This window comes from Tursiops truncatus, chromosome 14 (assembly GCF_011762595.2).
Source record: "Tursiops truncatus isolate mTurTru1 chromosome 14, mTurTru1.mat.Y, whole genome shotgun sequence".
NCBI lineage: Eukaryota > Metazoa > Chordata > Mammalia > Artiodactyla > Delphinidae > Tursiops > Tursiops truncatus.
Window position 1 is genome coordinate 25,563,184 of NC_047047.1, and position 17,106 is coordinate 25,580,289.

At 47.7% G+C, this 17,106-nt stretch overlaps 1 protein-coding gene across 1 annotated transcript; it reads left to right on the forward strand.

Annotated features, from left to right (window-relative positions):
- The first annotated feature begins 6,598 nt into the window (after positions 1 to 6,598).
- On the forward strand, positions 6,599 to 16,901 carry BOLA3 (bolA family member 3). Its single transcript, XM_004320143.4, has 4 exons — positions 6,599 to 6,753; positions 8,924 to 9,047; positions 11,166 to 11,254; positions 16,656 to 16,901. Exons 1-4 carry the CDS (start codon positions 6,700 to 6,702, stop codon positions 16,719 to 16,721), a joined length of 333 nt encoding a protein of 110 aa, XP_004320191.1. The 5' UTR covers positions 6,599 to 6,699; the 3' UTR covers positions 16,722 to 16,901.
- Positions 16,902 to 17,106: the final 205 nt, after the last annotated feature.

A 17,106-nucleotide genomic window follows, 5' to 3' on the forward strand; every position in this document is an offset into this window, starting at 1 on the left:
GCTAAAACCTGTCCCAGACAAAAAATAAGTTGTCTCCTTCTTACCATGCTAACCAAGCTCTTGACCTTTTTTGTACATTCCTGGTTGTGAGATTGAGAAAAGGGAAGAGGAAAGACTAGACTTACTAATTTTCTGACCTTGAAATTTAGTACTCGGCTTATCCATAAGACACCCCTCCCCACATCAAACACATTTTTCATTATTATAGGAGAAGTATTATTTTTAGAGTTTCAAATGACAGATACCTAATTTTAGGTCCATTCAAAATATCATTGCTAGAATTGTTCCGACCTTTTTTTGAGTAGAGTTAATGAAAACTTAACGAATGTGGCTAAATAATATGGATTAACACTCATTTTGTATCAAAATTTGGATTTTCTTTTTTGATGGTTATATTTCAGTAAACTTAAAATCTGTTGCAAAAGTGTTAAGTTTGTGAAGGTGTCTAATGGCTAAGTTTGAAAGCTATTTTAAACTTTATAAATGAGTAGAAGAACTCGAATAATATTTGGGAGAGCCAGAGTCTGGCTTTGAAGCTGCACAGCCAGAAACAGTGTCCAAACCATGCTTTGAGCCTTCTTTAGCAAATACCCCAGTGCTGTTGAGGTAGTTTTGGACACTGTAGCCTGCATGGTTGTTGCTGACCACTAGATGTCAGTGAGCCTTACCTCCTCCCCAAAGCTAGATGCATCTGCCTTGACCAGAATAAAGGATTTTACCTAGCACCTCCTTCCTTTCGTGTCTCTTCCTAATCAAAAGCTTAAATGGTGGCTCCCATTGGCAGATCCTAGGTCACATAGCTCTCTTCTGGCTGCAAGAGGGGCTAGGAAAAAGTTTCTGGATTTTACTTGGGGTTCAGAGTTCATAGCAAATTGTTGAACAATCCTGGATGGTCCAAAAGCTTGGACAGGCTGCTGTTCTGTGAACTTTTTGCTCCTGTTCTGTGAAAAGATGAGTTTTCACTATAATGTAAGTATACTTACATTATAGTGAAATGTGAGTATACTGTTTAGCTCAGCTGACATTTTTTTATAGCAGATTTGCTAACTGAAGGAAGTAGATTATTGATTCAGATTCTGACCAAACTCTTCGTCTTGTGGCTGACCAGCATTTTGAATATCACTTCCTTAGAGGAATCTACCTGTTTTAGGGGAGACTTCTAGCAGGTTTATCTCATTTAATCCTTACAGCAATCTGTTGAAGGGGTGACAGTTGAGAGGTATGTTAGGAATTTTTCAGTGTTTTTTAGACTATGTCACAAAAGCTCAGACTTTGAATACATAGTGAGGTGGATCTCCTTCTCTGGCTTGCATTTGTAAAAGTTCTGTGTACTCAAGAGTGCTAGGAGACTGTAAAATAAAATGACTGCAATTAAAAAATCATCCCAATGAGGTAAAAAAAAAAAAGATATATCCAAATAGATCCTACTTAAGGAATTTTCTGCAGTTAGCTCAGATATAAGTATGAAAGCTGGGAGTGATCATGGACTGATACAAGTGAAGAGGAGAGAATCTCAAGTTCAGGGCAAAAAGAGTAAATGCAGAAGGGATAGACCCATTTCTAGAGACTAAAGGCATTATGCTTCTAATCATAAAGTAAAACTGGCCTTTTTTTAAAAAAATAATTTTATTTATTTATTCTTGGCTGCATTGGGTCTTCGTTGCTCCATGAGGGCTTTAGTTGCGGTGAGCAGGGGCTACTCTTCGTTGCAGTGTGTGGGCTTCTAATTGCAGTGGCTTCTCTTGTGGCGGAGCATGGGCTCTAGGCGTGCAGGTTTCAGTAGTTATGGCACATGGGCTCAGTAGTTGTGGCGCATGGGCTTAGTTGCTCTGCGGCATGTGGGATCTTCCCGTACCAGGGCTCAAACCCGTGTCCCCTGCATTGGCCACTGCACCACCAGGGAAGTCCCTCACTCTATTTTTTATGCCACCAATCCTCTTCTTTTGCATTTTTCATCCAAGTCCTAAAACTGGCCTTTGATTTGCTTCTATTATAAAAAATTATGTGAAGTTACGTTGGAACTAATTTGGAAGCCTAAGATCATGAGATTGTTCTGAAAATCCTTTTCTAAAAAGGTTCAGATTCATACTGTGGAGCTAGAATTGTTAAACCACTGTCAGTCACGTGCATACCCTTTTTGTCCCATGCCATGCTGGGCCTTTGACATAGGTTACTAAAGCAAGATCCTGTCACGGAGTTTATGGACCAGTGCGAAAAACAGACATATACATAAATTGATAGTTCTAAAGGGCTATTTTGTGTAGTAAAAGTTATGCAGAAGTTATGGTTTAGTTTACTGTGGGGCAGTCAGAGGTGAGTAGGAGCTCAAAAGATGGGTAGGGGCTTCCCTTGTGGCACAGTGGTTGAGAGTCTGCCTGCCGATGCAGGGGACACGGGTTTGTGCCCCGGTCCGGGAAGATCCCACATGCCGCGGAGCAGCTGGGCCTGTGAGCCATGGCTGCAGACCCTGCGTGTCCGGAGCCTGTGCTCTGCAACGGAAGAGGCCACAACAGTGAGAGGCCCGCGTACCGCGCAAAAAAAAAAAAAAAAAAAAAAAAGGGTAGTTACCAAATAACCAGAATTGTTGCATGGTTTGCATAGGGAGGTATAAGCAGTCCAGTATTAGTGAAGGGTATATTTCAGTTGGACAGGTAGGTAGGGGTTAGATCATATGAAAGCACTTGGATTTTTACCTGTAGGTGATGACTCTGAAGGATTTTAAGTAAGCAAATAAATGGACAAATTTTCGTTTCAGATGGCTCTGATAGCAGTGTGGAAAACTGAGGGTAAGAGGAGGATACTAAAGCTTTAATTAATTAAGTTAGGTATTAAGCCCCAGTTTGGTGGTGTGGCCTGGCATAAGTGACCCCATTTGGGGCCTGTGGTTTTCTTTTTAATAATAGGAGTCGGAGCTTCCCTGGTGGCACAGTGGTTGAGAGTCTGCCTGCCGATGCAGGGGACACGGGTTCGTGCCCCGGTCCGGGAGGATCCCACATGCCGCGGAGCAGCTGGGCCCGTGAGCCACGGCCGCTGGGCCTGTGCGTCCGTAGCCTGTGCTCTGCAATGGGAGAGGCCACAACAGTGAGAGTCCGCGTACCGCAAAGAAAAGGAGTCAGGCTTCCCTGGTGGCGCAGTGGTTGAGAGTCCGCCTGCCGATGCGGGGGACATGGGTTCGTGCCCCGGTCTGGGAGGATCCCGCGTTCCGCGGAGCAGCTGGGCCCGTGAGCCATGGCCGCTGGGCCTGCGCATCCAGAGCCAGTGCTCCGCGGCGGGAGAGGCCACGGCAGTGAGAGGCCCGTGTACCGCAAAAAAAAAAATAATAATAAAAATAATAGGAGTCATTCAACTAATACTAGAATGAATGAGCATACTTTTAGCTGATCACTTTGAACAACAAATGTAGGTTCATCTGATATCAGGTGGCCTTGGCCTGCAGCGGCTTGAAGCAAGATTTCGGTTCCCTGGCCAGAGATTGAAGTCAGGCCATGGCAGTGAATCCTAGCCACTAGACCACCAGAGACAGTGGCCAGTGACAAGGCCCTGGCCTGTCGGTTTTTAGAAATGAATTTCCACAAGGAGATGGAAAGTAGTGAAACAAATGAAGTGTTTATTAGGAGGAAAAAGAGTATGTGTGAATAGACACACACAGGCGGACTCAAGAGTCATGCCCTCGTGGTGGTTTGAATCACTTAATATGGGGCATTTCTTCCGGGTTTCTTCTGGCCAATCATCTAGCATTGCCTGGCTCTGAGTCCGTATTTGGTTTATCGCAGGGTCCTCCCTGTGTGCGTGCATCTCTTAGCCAAGATGGCTTCTAGTGAAGAGGCCTATGGGTAGGTTGACATCATCTACTATGTGTAGTCGGGAAGGTCTCCTTGACGTCAAGGATGAGAAATATGTGGTCTCTTTGTCTCTTATGTGGTCAGGGCTCAGCTCCTCTCTGCCCCTGCCATTACTGTTATCTTAAAGTGTCCACTGGAGGCAAAGTCTAGCTATTTACCCTGTTCCTTTTGTTACTTCTATCTGGAAGTGTAAACAGAAGGCTGTCTGTAAATGTCTCCTGTCTCACGTCCAACTGTTACCCCACACCTGGGTTTGCCTCTTGGTGGGTGTCAAGCCAAATGACACAACCAAGTCAAAGAGGAGGAGAAGGGAGGATTTATTGCAGCAAGTAATAACACTGGGGATCTTTCCCAAAGCAGTATCTCCCCAAGAGCAAAACTGGAGAAGTTTTAAGCTAAGGGTACATGCATATTCATAAAGGGGCTTGAGCAGAGGAGAATTCAGTCTAGAATTGGGGCACAGGTGGACAGAGTCAAAGTTTTAGTTGAAGTCACAAGGGTCAGGAAAGATCAACATAATTTCTTAGCTTCCAGTTGATCTGGTGGCTGAGCTCTCAGGGCGGGTGGGGATGGTGTTTGAATTCTGCAGAACAACTCAAGAGTGTGTGCCAGGCTAATCTTTACCGTTGAAACAGAACTGGGAGTCTTTATAAGTGATTTATTATCTTTGCGATTGTTACTACTCTTCCTGGGTTACAGTCGTTTGTTCCTGCATTCTTTTATTTCCTTAAGATCATTAATTACTGAGACCTATTCAAGGGCAAGTGTTGTGGCCAGGCTTAGATCACAAAATGACTTAGGCCAGAAATGGCTCATGTCAAGAAAGCCATGCCTGATTCTCTTTCTCCGGGGACCTCCTACCCTATCTGCTTGCACAACCCATCCAAGTGCAACACCGAACATGTTGATTGTATAAGCCAGAATGCAATACGAAAAAGCTGGTACATCCTTCAGTGTATACCAGACCACATGCTGCAAATATCCTACTAGAGAAAGGGCTTGGCTGAATTTTGGCTTTGATATCTATCTGAAGCATTCCAGCAGTGGGGCAGATTTGCTGATAATCATACTGAAACCACAGAAATGTGTCTCGGGGCTCCAAGGAGCTCTGGTTCTTTATGGCTCAGCGCAGAAAGAATGCAGCAAGAGGCAAAGTGATAGATAAGTGATTTATTAGAATAGGATGCTTGTGAGGTTACAAGCAACCGGCAAGAAGGGTGCTGCCTCGAGAGCTTAGTGGGCTACAGTTCTGTGATCAAAGGAGAAGTGGGGAGGGGGAGAAGACCACCACCTTCCTCATTCTTCAGTAGACGTCAAGCTTCTGTCATCAGTTCCTCCTCCATGTCAGGCGGGGGAGTTTTCTTGTCCCTACATGGTCAAACTGGGACTGCCGTGGCACAATGGAAATGAGCAAAAAGGCAGTAACAGGGCTTCCCTGGTGGCGCAGTGGTTGAGAGTCCACCTGCCGATGCAGGGGACACGGGTTCGTGCCCCGGTCCAGGAAGATCCCACATGCCGGGGAGCAGCTGGGCCTGTGAGCCATGGCCACTGAGCCTGCGCATCCGGAGCCTGTGCTCCGCAACGGGAGAGGCCACGACAGTGAGAGGCCCGCGTACCGCAAAAAAAAAAAAAAGGCAGTAACATATACTAAAATGTGATAAATCATCTCAGCTTTCAGTATAATGTCACCTTTTCCTTATATTACTGTTTTCAATGCGTGAAGAGAAGTATGTCTTAGGCATCATCAACTTCCTGAACTTACTGGGTAGGATGTGGGTCTCATTACACCATTGTTTGATTGTTTTGGGGCATGTCTCATGCTTCTGTTGCATGGTTTTGTTGCTAGGCAAGCCTGCTTGGATTTGTGATTAAGCAAACCTACTTTCTTGGGTGATCGTTAACTTACAGGGGTCTTCTATACTTTTTTATTTACTTATGATTCCTCAGTGGGATTAACTATTTAATCACCTACTTTGTTCCTTTACTCAGTCCCTATCAATACCGGTCCCCGATGGTGTCAGTTTCCACTGCATTGTGAAGAATCCAAGGTCTGTGTTTCCAGCAGCATCTCTGCTGGGCCGTGTCCTGCAGGCATCTTAGACTCAGACGAATCCAAAACTGAGTTAGTCGACCCCCTTCACCCCAAACCTAGTTCTCCTCAACTCATTTCATTGTCCAAGCCAGAACCCTGAGGGTCCTCCCTGCTACCTTCATCCCCTCATCCACCAATCGGGTCACTCCAGTCCATTCACCTCCCAGGTGTCTCAGTCCACTCCTCCCATCCCTGCTGCTGCTGCTGCTGCTGTAGTTCGGGCCTCAAGTCTCACTTGGACCATTGCAATAGCCTTGGGACTTCTGTCCTCGTCTCCAATTTCAGCCTCCTTCTGTCCCCGCTCCTTGCAGGAGCGAGTGATCGTTCTAAAACGCGAATCTGAAAACGACTCCCCTGCTTAAAATCCTCTCCTGGTTCCCTCCTGGAGGGAGAAACCCAAGCTCCTCAGTTTAGCAGCAAGTTTTCGGGTGGGGAGTTGGAATGGAGGCATTCCACCTAGGGCCCCAGGGTCCTTGGGACGAGGGAAAGTCCTGCAGGACCGAGCACCTAGCACCGTCTTCTAGGCAGAGGAGGAAGGACCCGCTGGGGGAGAGCCTTGGGAGGCAGGGGAAGCCGGTGCCAGAGCCAGGGCAGAAGACAGGGCCCTGGGCGTGGGGGGGCGGCGTGGGCGGGGCGTGCGGGGGCGGCTCGCGGCCTCCGGACGGCAGGGGGCGGCCTAGCCCGTGGCGGCGGCGGCCCTGGACCCAGGGTCCGCGTCTTTTGGGCGACAAAGCGACCTCAGACGGCGGGCCGCGTCGGCCGGGCATGGCGGCGTGGAGCCCGGCCGCGGCAGCGCCTCTGCTCCGCGGAACCCGTCGGGTGAGCGCGGGCGGGGACCGGGCTGCTCTCCCCTGGGCGGGGGCTGCGCTGGGACCGCGGGGCCGGCCGCGGCCGCGGAAGTGGTCCACCGAGGGAGGCGCGCTGGGCCCAGGGCCTACCCTTCATTTCTCTTATTCACTCCCTCGTTGGTTCGTTCATTTAGTGGGCCCGGCTACGGGCACTGGGAGAAGTGTCAGGCCCGGCGCGTGCTGGGGGAGCTCCCGAACGGAGTGGGGGTTGAGGCCGAGGGGAATAGGTAGTCATAATACAGCGGGCACGGAAAAAGCAATGTTGATTTACTGAGCCGAAGACATGGGACTCATAGCCCGGAGTCGCGGCGTGCGTGCCGGGGACTGTTGGCTGGGTCAGGGCTCCGGAAAGTCCGCCTGGCTTCTGTGACCTTGACCCTCCCCAAATCCCATACTCCCGGGGTAGGAAGCCAGCAGAGGGCACTCACCACGCGCCCTGCTAATTTTCTCTCCGCCGTTTCTGATTCATTCTTTCCTCACTTCATCCACTTCTTTCGCTTTCCTCTCACATTCCTCCTTCTCTTGGACCTGCCTCCCCCAGGCATGAAGGACACTTCTGCTGGTGATTCTCAGAGTGGACAATCGGCTTTCCGGGGATTTTGTCAGTAGATTACTGGTTTAAAGGCCGCTGCCTGCAGATCAGCTGAGATGAGGAAAAGGCTTCTCCCAAGGAGTCAGCAGTGCTAACCACCCTCACTCCTTAGTGATTGCCGCTTCTGCGTGCCACCTGGCTACCCTCTGCCTTTGCCCCCCAGGGCACTGTCTTCAGAGGAGGTCCCATTCCCCCCTGCCCCCCCAGTCTTACCCAGGCCCACAACTTAAGATTCTGTCCCTGTATACATCACTCAGACAGCCTCCCTCCAGATCTTTCTCCTGACCTGCATTTCAGTTGCCTGCTAGAATCAGGACTTCTTTGCAGGTGCCCAGTACATATGCCTTGAATCGTGTGGTTCTTCCCCTGCTCATTCATTCATTCACTCATTCATCCATAACCCAAGTCCTCCTGAGGGCCTGCCCTGGGTCAGCTCTAGAAGACTGCAGTAACAAGACAGACCTAGTCTTGGCCTCTAAGACCAATTGGTGAAAGAGTCAATGCACAGGGCATTTTAAAGGAGGCGCTCTGAGGTTCTATAACCCAGGACCCTGCTCTGGGCCGTCAGAAAAGGCCTGAGGTTGGGCAGGACTGAGGAGGAGAAGGGATGTTACCTTCAGCACCAGCACTTGATGAACAGCGCTCCCTCCACCTGCCTTCCTCCTCCAGTCAGGGATGCCTGGTACTACTCCCTTTGTAATGATACCATTATCTGGGAATCTTTCCTGACTTACTTCAAAAGGCACTGGTACTTTGGCACCAAGAAGCCTGTCTAACAAAGTCCAAAATCTTTGGCCTGACACTGAAGGCCTGCCATGCTCTATTTTCAGTCTCCCCTTTCAGCATGTGCTCAGCCCAGCCAAGGGGCTGCTGACATGGTTTTGTGCTCTTTCATCCATAAGAGTTGAGACACATTCCCATCAGGAGCACTGGGTCCTTAGGGTAGCCATTGGGGGAGGGGGGAGTGTTACTGTCAGTGGTAAATAATCTAAAAATGTTCTGACTTAAGGTCCTTTAATAGAATTCTGTTTCTTCTCCCAGTAAGAATTGCAAAGGGTAGCTGGCTTATTGAGCAGTAGGTCACAGGGTTACACCCCACTGGAGAGAATGTAGAATGTTAATCAGGCTTAAAGGGTGGGTGGCATTTGGCCCCATCAGTACATGGTCAGTGGCATGCTGGCCTAAGCAGGGCATGCCTGAGCCAGGCTGCTGCCCGGCCTCTCCTGACTCTGCATCTTATTAAGGGATCCAACCTTGGCATATTACTTAGTGCTTCAGGTGCCTCACTTATTAAACCGTCATCATGTTAGTGTCTCACTGTCATGAGGAGTTAAACACTTGTTGATTTAAGTTGGGGCCCTTGTTATCTCTAGAGTCAAAGTGAGTTATTTACAACTCCACTCCCCCCTCAAAAGAAGTTTATTCTGCATCCTGGAGAGCTTAAATGGACATCAGACACCATGCAGTCCCCCTGACTTAGCTCAGGGCCCTGCCTTGCAGGGGAGGGCAGGGGGGGCCTGCACAGTGACTCTCCTCTGTTCTGTGGCAGCTTCCTCTTCTCCACTGTGCCCAGCGTATGTTTGCCTCGCAGACTGAGGGGGAGCTCAAAGTGACCCAAATTCTCAAAGAAAAATTTCCTCAAGCTACAGCTATCAAAGTCACTGACATTTCAGGTAAGGTTTTCTCTCATCTTTCCCACAGAGTTTGGTAAGATTTTACCCGCTGGAGGGGTAGAGGGCAGGAGGCTTGAATGGAACTCGCCATCAGTGGCTTCTCAATACATGTGGCTTTTAGACACATAGACCTTGGCCTCTCCCGCTGCAAGGGTGGAGGTGGGGATGCAGAAACATTGGCGGGGAGCTGCGAGGACTTGTGGTTGCAGGCTTGGCGCAGCTCAGATTTAGGTCTCTCTCAGTCACCCTGGGGCTCCGGTCCACAGCCTTTAATTTGACTTTGAGATGAGCCAGACTTTAATTTCCCCACATTCTTCTGACACCCTAGAATGCCAGAGCTAGAACAGACTCCAGGAAGACGAGCCCAGAGAGGTCTAAGAACCTGCCTAGCCCTTCACAGGGCATAGGTGGCAGAGCCAGAACCCAGGGCAGACTCTGTCCTGAGCCCAGTGACCAGCCCCAGACAGGCCCTGCCTTTCTCAGATGGCCGCTGGCACCTCAAAGTTCAGGCTGACTGTGAGTTAGGAGCAGGCTGGGATATCAACTTCTGCCCACACCAGATGGGGAAGATAAGGCCTTTATCTAGACACACATGTGGAAGAGCTGGCCAGGGGTGGCATCTCCCACACCCAGACCCAGTCTTTGTCACTCTGCATTGCTCGAGGGCTCACTGGCTTCTCTGGGAACATAACATTTACAAGGATAGGGAGAAAGTTTAGAAAGTAGTTTTACTCTGGACACTATAGGAAATTAACCCATCTAAAGATCTGTTGGAATGGTAGGTTGGGTGAGCCCTCTGCAGGGGTCCCAGGGCAATGCTGAGGTCTTTTTTTTAAAAAAATTTATTTATTTAATTTAATTTATTTTTGGCTGCGTTGGGTCTTCATTGCTGTGCGCGGGCTTTCTTTAGTTGCAGCGAGCGCAGGCTACTGTTCGTTGCAGTGGGCGGGCTTCTCATTGTGGTGGCTTCTCCTGTTGCGGAGCATGGGCTCTAGGCGCGTGGGCTTCAGTAGTTGTGGCTTGTGGGCTCTAGAGCGCAGGCTCAGTAGTTGTGGAGCACAGGCTTAGTTGCTCTGCGGCATGTGGGACCTTCCCGGACCAGGGCTCGAACCCGTGTCCCCTGCATTGGCGGGCGGATTCTTAACCACTGTGCCACCAGGGAAGTCCCAGTGCTGAGGTCTTGTTGTCACCAGTCTTGTACCTGCCTCAGGCCCAGTTAGGGGAGAGCTGGAACTTGACCTCCAGTCTCACTCTGCCCAGCCCTGGGTAGAGTGCAGAAAGGGGATCAAGGCTAGGAACCTTGGTTTAGCTAAAGCTTAGCCTCCTAGAACCCATGAAAAAAGCTTAACAAAGCCTATTGAGTTCTTTCTTGCCGCTTTGTGTCATGCTGGAGCAGCACATTTTATTATCATCAGTCATCAGCACTAGCTTTCCAGCCATGTGGAGACAAAGCTCGGGTTGGGGGTGGATGGGTCCACACAAGCTCTGCCTTGAGAGCATCCCCAGACAGCCACCCACTCCCTGCCGCAGCCCAGGGGGAAACCCTTAATGCTGCTTGTAGAGCAGGGGCGCTGGAGAGCCCAGCTCCGTGACCAGCATGTTTTCACTGTTTATTGTAATGCTGTGTCCCTGTCTCTCACGCTTCCTTGTTCCTTTTATTTTGGATAGTATTGCACGTGGTTTTTGAATCACATTTTAGTGTGTTTTTGCATTTTTAAAAATACCAATTGCTAGTCCTTTGGGAGGTGGAGCACTGAAATTCAGTCCCTCCCACCTTCTTCCATGGCATTTGCTGGCTTAATAAAAGGAAATAGTAGGAAAACCTACATTTCCTAGGCTTTACATGTTTTGTGCCTTATCTTTCCTACCCCAAAAGCAAAATTCTGGGCAGTGCAAGTGCCTTACAAAAGGAAGAGCATGTTTTGGATTGAGGCAGCCTGCCAGGAGGAGGACATGGTCAGATTGTAAGCCATGATCCTCTAACAATCTTAGCAACTTTCTACAGAATGATAACATTCAGACCTTCTTTGGATTGTGTGGTACTTACTTCAAGGACATAAGGAACTGTGGCTGCTGTAACTTAATAATTGAAACATTTTCAAATCACATTTATTTCAGGAGGCTGTGGGGCCATGTATGAAATTCAAATTGAATCAGAAGAATTTAAGGAGAAGAGAACTGTCCAGCAGCACCAGATGGTAAATCAGGTCAGTAGAGGCCTTGCCACTGGTCTCCGCATCTGAAAGGGCCTGCAAGTGGGGATGGTATTGTACCACCAGTCCTAGGAAAGAATAATGCAATACCACAATCATGTGAACAGGACTCAGGATCTGAGAAAAACATAAACAAACTATCTGGGATTGGATTGTAGGCAGATATGAATTTTATTCAAAATTGAAAACAAGCCACCCAATAGTTATTTTGCATTTCCCTGTATAGTGCTACCGATGTTTACTGTGTACTGTTATTGTTGCATATTGAATAGTATTTGTAAACACAGGAGTACTAAAATATATATGTTTTTGTAGATTTGAATATTTTTTTAAGCCTCTTTTAGGACTACTAAAGTAGTCCTAAATTGGATAAATTGAAGGATGGCCTGATTGAGAATTGCTCCAGCTGCCCTGGACCCAGTGACAACAGCAGGGGTCCGGAACATCAGATTAAACCAGACTAAGGCCCAACGTATTCATTTTCTATGCTTATTTTACTTGGAATTTATTCCAGCCTTGACCCTTGGGCCTATGTCTATAAACTCACCCCATTCAGCCAGTGTGTTTGACATCATTCTGGGAAGTTGCACTTTGTGAACTAGTTTAACTTTTGTAAAGCACAGCTCTGGTCATGAAAGTCGAGTCCAGGTGTTCCAGACTGCTCTTCCAGGCCTTTCCCCACCCTTCTTGGCCTAGAGTCTACCTCTGAGCCCTGCCCATTGGTCTCTCCATGCATCTGGACCTTTGTCCAGATCAGACCTCCTACCTGGACTGCCCCTCCCTCACTCCTCTGCCAGGCTCAAATGCTGTCTTCCCACCTGCCTGGCAGGGAATGAATGCCCTCCACCGCCTGACTCCAGGCTTTTCTGGCTTGTGTCCTGGAAACTTAGGTCCCTGCCTCCATCCCTTGGCCCTGCGAGCCCTTTGTGGTCTGGTTTCTTGTTGGATCCATCTTTGGATTCCTCGTGGAGTCCACCTTCACTTGGATGTGGGCACATACAGCCCTAAGGCATGCTGGTGGTCTGACTGGGCAATCTGGGGTGGAACAGCAACCACTTCTGTCCTCCAGAAGCACTTCTAGCCCCATGTGATCCCAGGGATTGGAGCCAAGGTAGAAGACAAGGCAGGGAAGACCCAACTGGCCCAGATCATCCCCAACTGGTAGGACTTTGTTATCAAAACTACTCAGGCTGCCTAGTGCAACTGGGCTCCTGGGGGTGCTGTTAAGTACAGCACATCCCCTGGCCTGAAGCCATGGTTACAGGGATGCAGGTTCTGGAGTTGGACTGCCCACATTTCAAATCTGGGCTCTGCTACTTTCTGCTGTGTGACCTTGAGCAAGTTACTTAATCTCCCTGTGCCTCAGTTTCCTAATCTGTAACAGGGAGAGTAATAGGATTTGCCTCAAAGGGCTCTTTTGAGGATTAGTGGTAAAGTCATGTAAAGCACTGAGAACAGTGTCTGACACATGCTAAGTCCTTCATGAATGTCAGCTGCTGTCACCATCATCATCACTGTTACCTATAAATGCTGTGAGGAACCTGCCACAAGTTCAGGGGGCAGCAGTTTTCCTCTGCTTGGGAGAATGTCACCTACATCATCTTGGGCTCAAGGTTTCCTTTGGGCCCCTACTGAACATGTACCTTCCCTGGCCCCGTCCTTGCTGGAGAACCTTGCTCGTTTGTCTGTCATTGCCCTGGAAGCAGACTATGCAGGCCAGGTCCAGGTCTGTTTTCTTTTTCTTTTCTTCTTTTTTTTTTTTTTGTAATTTTTATTTTATATGGGAGCATAGTTTATTAACAATGTTGTATTAGTTTTAGGTGTACAGCAGAGTGATTCACTTATACAACCCAGCTCTGTTTTCTTCACTGCTGTGTCCCCAACACCTAACAAAGGACCTGGTACATAAAACAGCTCAATCAGTGTTTGTTGAGAGTTTATAGAGAGTAAGGAGAGCTGGCCTGGGTTTTCTAATTGATTTACAGAGAAATTAAATGTTTAATGCCTGAAAGGCTTTCCACTTCAGAGAATTCACCTCCTGGCATTGGTGTACTTTTAACCTGGAGCAGCTACTGCCTGGGTTACCATAGCAGCCGCTTTGCTGGGCCAAGCACTGCTTGCCGTGGGGTGGGTGAGGCAGGAGGCAGTGGCAGAGGGCGTCACCGCCATATGCTTTGGGCCAGGCCCCAGTGATGGCAGGATGATGAGGATTCCTTCCCCATCCATCCTGCCCCTGCCCTGGGGAGCAGCCACACAGAGGAGAGCAAGCGCCGTGTTCCCTCTGTGTCGGGCGAGCTGGTCCATCCCAGCTCCGCACGTTACAGTGCGACTAGAGCTTCAGATTCCTCGTTGGTGAAGACCACGTGAGGTGCTGGCCACACGTGCCCGCCTTGTGCTGGCATGGGAAGGGCGTTTGGTAAATAGCAGTTGCCCTCTCCCTTTCTCTGCCCTCTTTCCTGTCTGTTGTCCATCATCCTCCCCAAAGGGTGCCTCTGCCCTTGCTCCCCTACTCAGAACCCTTCGCTGGGCACCCTGGTTGCCCATGGAGCCCGTCCCACCCTCATCTGGGATTTCTGATCCTCTTTGTGGTCGGCCTCAGTCTCCCCTCCATGGGCCTGACTCAAAGCCAGGCTTTTCCTGGTGAATTGCAGCAGGTTCCCAGCCTTTCCTCACCTGCTCTTCTGGGCCCTGTGCCTGCTGCACCTCCGGCCGTCCCGCTCCTGGGCTACCTCCTGCACAAACGGCCAGTGCGGTAGCAAATGCTTCTTCCTAACAGTACCCGCAGCAGCGCTGAGCTGGCTTGTGGTCTGGCAGCATCCATCACAGTCTGTGCTGAATCCATTTCTTATGGGCTTGAGTTACTTTCCTTACCTTTTTTATCATTTTCCCATGCCTTTTTCATTTGTGTCCCCAGCACCCAGCATAATGCCATGGGCACAGTGGGTGCTGAAAAATGTTTACCTACTGTACATCTTATAAACTGTGGGACTTTGGCCAAGTCATTTCCCTACTAGGGCCTCAGTTTCCTGACCTATTTAAAGTGACCCAAGTGATCTCTAAGGCCCTCTGTAGCTGTAAGATCCTGTGACCTGTGTTGGGGAGCCCTCTGAGGGCTGCAAGAGAGTGGGGAGAAGGCCCTGGAAGGGGAAGTGCACAGGGCTTAGGGATCAAAGCCTGGATGGTTTCTCTGTCCAGGGTCTTTCATGTGAAGCTGTGACTGGGCCCTCATCTAGCCACAGAGGCTTTAAGAATTGTGGCCGAGACACAGGGACAGCCTCTAGGGAACATTCCATGCCTGCAGAAAGCAGAGAGCATGTGGCTCAGGGCGCTGTGTTTCCCTCTCGCAGCAGTGACATGAGGCTTTTTCCAGGGGCATTTCTGCTTATCTGCAGAGCTGAGGGGCTTATTTGTGAATATGGAGATGGTGGGGCAGCTCATTGGCTCCCAACACAACCACAGCTGCTGGCATCAGGGGTGGCCAGGATGTCAGGATTCCCTGGGTTCAGGTTCTATCTCACTTGCTGTTACTCACGTGCTGACGTTGGACAAGGGATAAACTCTATTTCTTTTTTTTATCAAAGATGGAGATAGGACTAGATTATCTCTAAGGATCCTTCTGACTCAATAAACTTGACCGCATGTGTTAGTATTCTCTTTGTTGTAAGTGGCAGAGACAAAGTTAAAACGAGCATTAGCAAACAAAGGTAATTAATTGGCCCATGTAATGAAATTATCTAGATTCAGGGTCTTAAGTTCATCTGCTTGTTCTTTCATATTGTCTTTTTCTGAGCTTCCAGTTTCTGTATGTTGGCCTCATTTTCTCCTACTGGAGATGGGCTTTCTCTTCTTGGTGGGGAACAGGACTCCAAGTTGCCTCCAAGTGACAATATTCCAGTATGCGGGCATACCTCAGGGATATTGCAGGCTTGGTTCCAGACCATGAGGATAAATCAAGCACATGAATTTTTTTGGTTTCCCAGTGTATATAAAAGTTATGCTTACACTATATTGTATCTATCAAGTGTGCAGTAGCATTATGTCTAAAAAAAAAAAACTATATATCTTAATTTTAAAATACTTTGCTAAAAAATTCTAATCATCATCTGATAATACAGGGATGCCACAAACCTTTAGTTTGTGAAAAAACACAATATCTGCAAAATATAGTAAAGCAAAGTGCAATAAGACAGGGTATATCTGTGGTGACCAAGAGAGAAGGCTCTACACTGAAAAATCCCAGGGAAGACTCTGATTGGCCCAGTTTGAGTCATGTGCCTCCCCTGGACCAGTCAGGCTGGTCCAGGGGCACATAGCTACCTCAGTACAGGTCAACTGGTAGCCCCACCAGCAGTACACAATTAAAGTGGAAAGGGAGAAGGGAGATTGCTGGATAGACTGGAAAAAAATGTCTACCCCACTGTGATGTCTTGGGCCTAGTATAAAAGGACTTAGACTCTCATGCCTCATTCAGGTCCTGTAGTGTGTCTCCTGGTACTGCAAGAGCTAAATATCTATTTGATTGTGGTTGCCCATTTACACTTGGGCCCTGACATCATTTGTAACCTTAAACAAATCTCGTAATTTACAATTTTATTTTCTGATTTAGAGTAAAATTGGGGAATTGGTGCTGATTAGTGTGGTTTTATCTTTTTATTTAAGAAAAATTTTTTTTACATGAAGCTATATATTTTCTTTTATTCAAGTAATTTTTTAAAATTTTGGCTGTGCTACTCAGCTTGTGGAATCTCAGTTCCCCAACCAGGGATTGAACCCAGGCCTCTGCAGTGAAAGCGTGGAATCCTATCCACTAGACCACCAGGGGACTCCCAGTGTGGTTTTAAAGAACAGCTGTTCTTTGCTCAAAATAGCAAAACACAAAAAACAGCCTGAAAGTTCTTCATTAGGGGACAGGCTAAAAAGTTACGATACATATAATGGAATGCTATGCTGATACAAAAAAGAATGAGGGCATGCTTTGTGCCTGATGTGGAAAGATCCCCAGTGTTAGGGGAAAAGAGAGTGCAGAACTGTGTTTGAAATACTATCATTTGTGTTTTAAAAAGGTATTGGCATGGAATATATATTAATATTAGTTTGAATATGCATTTTTAAATTCTTGCAAAGATGCACATGAAAATACCAACAGTTCTCTATTTGGTTTGGAGGTGGAAACTGGGGGACAGGTGTGGGAGGGAGACTTTACTGCATGCCTTTTATGCCTTTTGATTTTTGAGCCAGCTTAAATACTGATTCCAAAAATAAAAAGGAAACATTGTTAAAGAAAGTGTGTGCAAAGTTTCCTACAGAGATAGAGCTATATAAAAATACTCCCATAGAGACTTACTGTAATCAGTGTCAAATACAAAACAATGATGATGCTCTTCTGCTTCCTTAGGCACTAAAAGAAGAAATCAAAGGTATGCACGGACTGCGGATATTTACCTCTGTCCCCAAACACTGACCACGCCTTGGCTGCGTAGATGTTGCTGCTGAAACCTTGGATGTATCTTATTGCCACCATTCTTTCCTAGGCATATGACAAAAAATTTATCTATTTTGTTCATGGACATTTCCATATTGTAATTATAGAAGAATATGATATCTATTTAGATGTTAATTAAAGGCAACAGACAACTAAAAATTTTTTCATTACAAAAATATTTATTTAATCCTGCTCTGTGCTAGGCAACATTCTTCTTTTTTTTTTTTTAATATTTATTTATTTATTTGTGCTGGGTCTTAGTTGCAGCACAGGGGCTCCTTAGTTGTAGCTCACCTGCTCCTTAGTTGCGCCACGTGGGCGCCTTAGTTGCAGCTTGAGGGCTCCTTAGTTGTGGCATGCGAAC

Bases quoted from the DNA above. Each gene is read 5' to 3' on its own strand.
- BOLA3 (XM_004320143.4), top strand. From the start codon at position 6,700: ATGGCGGCGTGGAGCCCGGCCGCGGCAGCGCCTCTGCTCCGCGGAACC. The intron at 6,754-8,923 runs GTGAGCGCGGGC...GTTCTGTGGCAG, and splicing joins TGCTCCGCGGAACCCGTCGG to CTTCCTCTTCTCCACTGTGC. The intron at 9,048-11,165 runs GTAAGGTTTTCT...CATTTATTTCAG, and splicing joins CAAAGTCACTGACATTTCAG to GAGGCTGTGGGGCCATGTAT.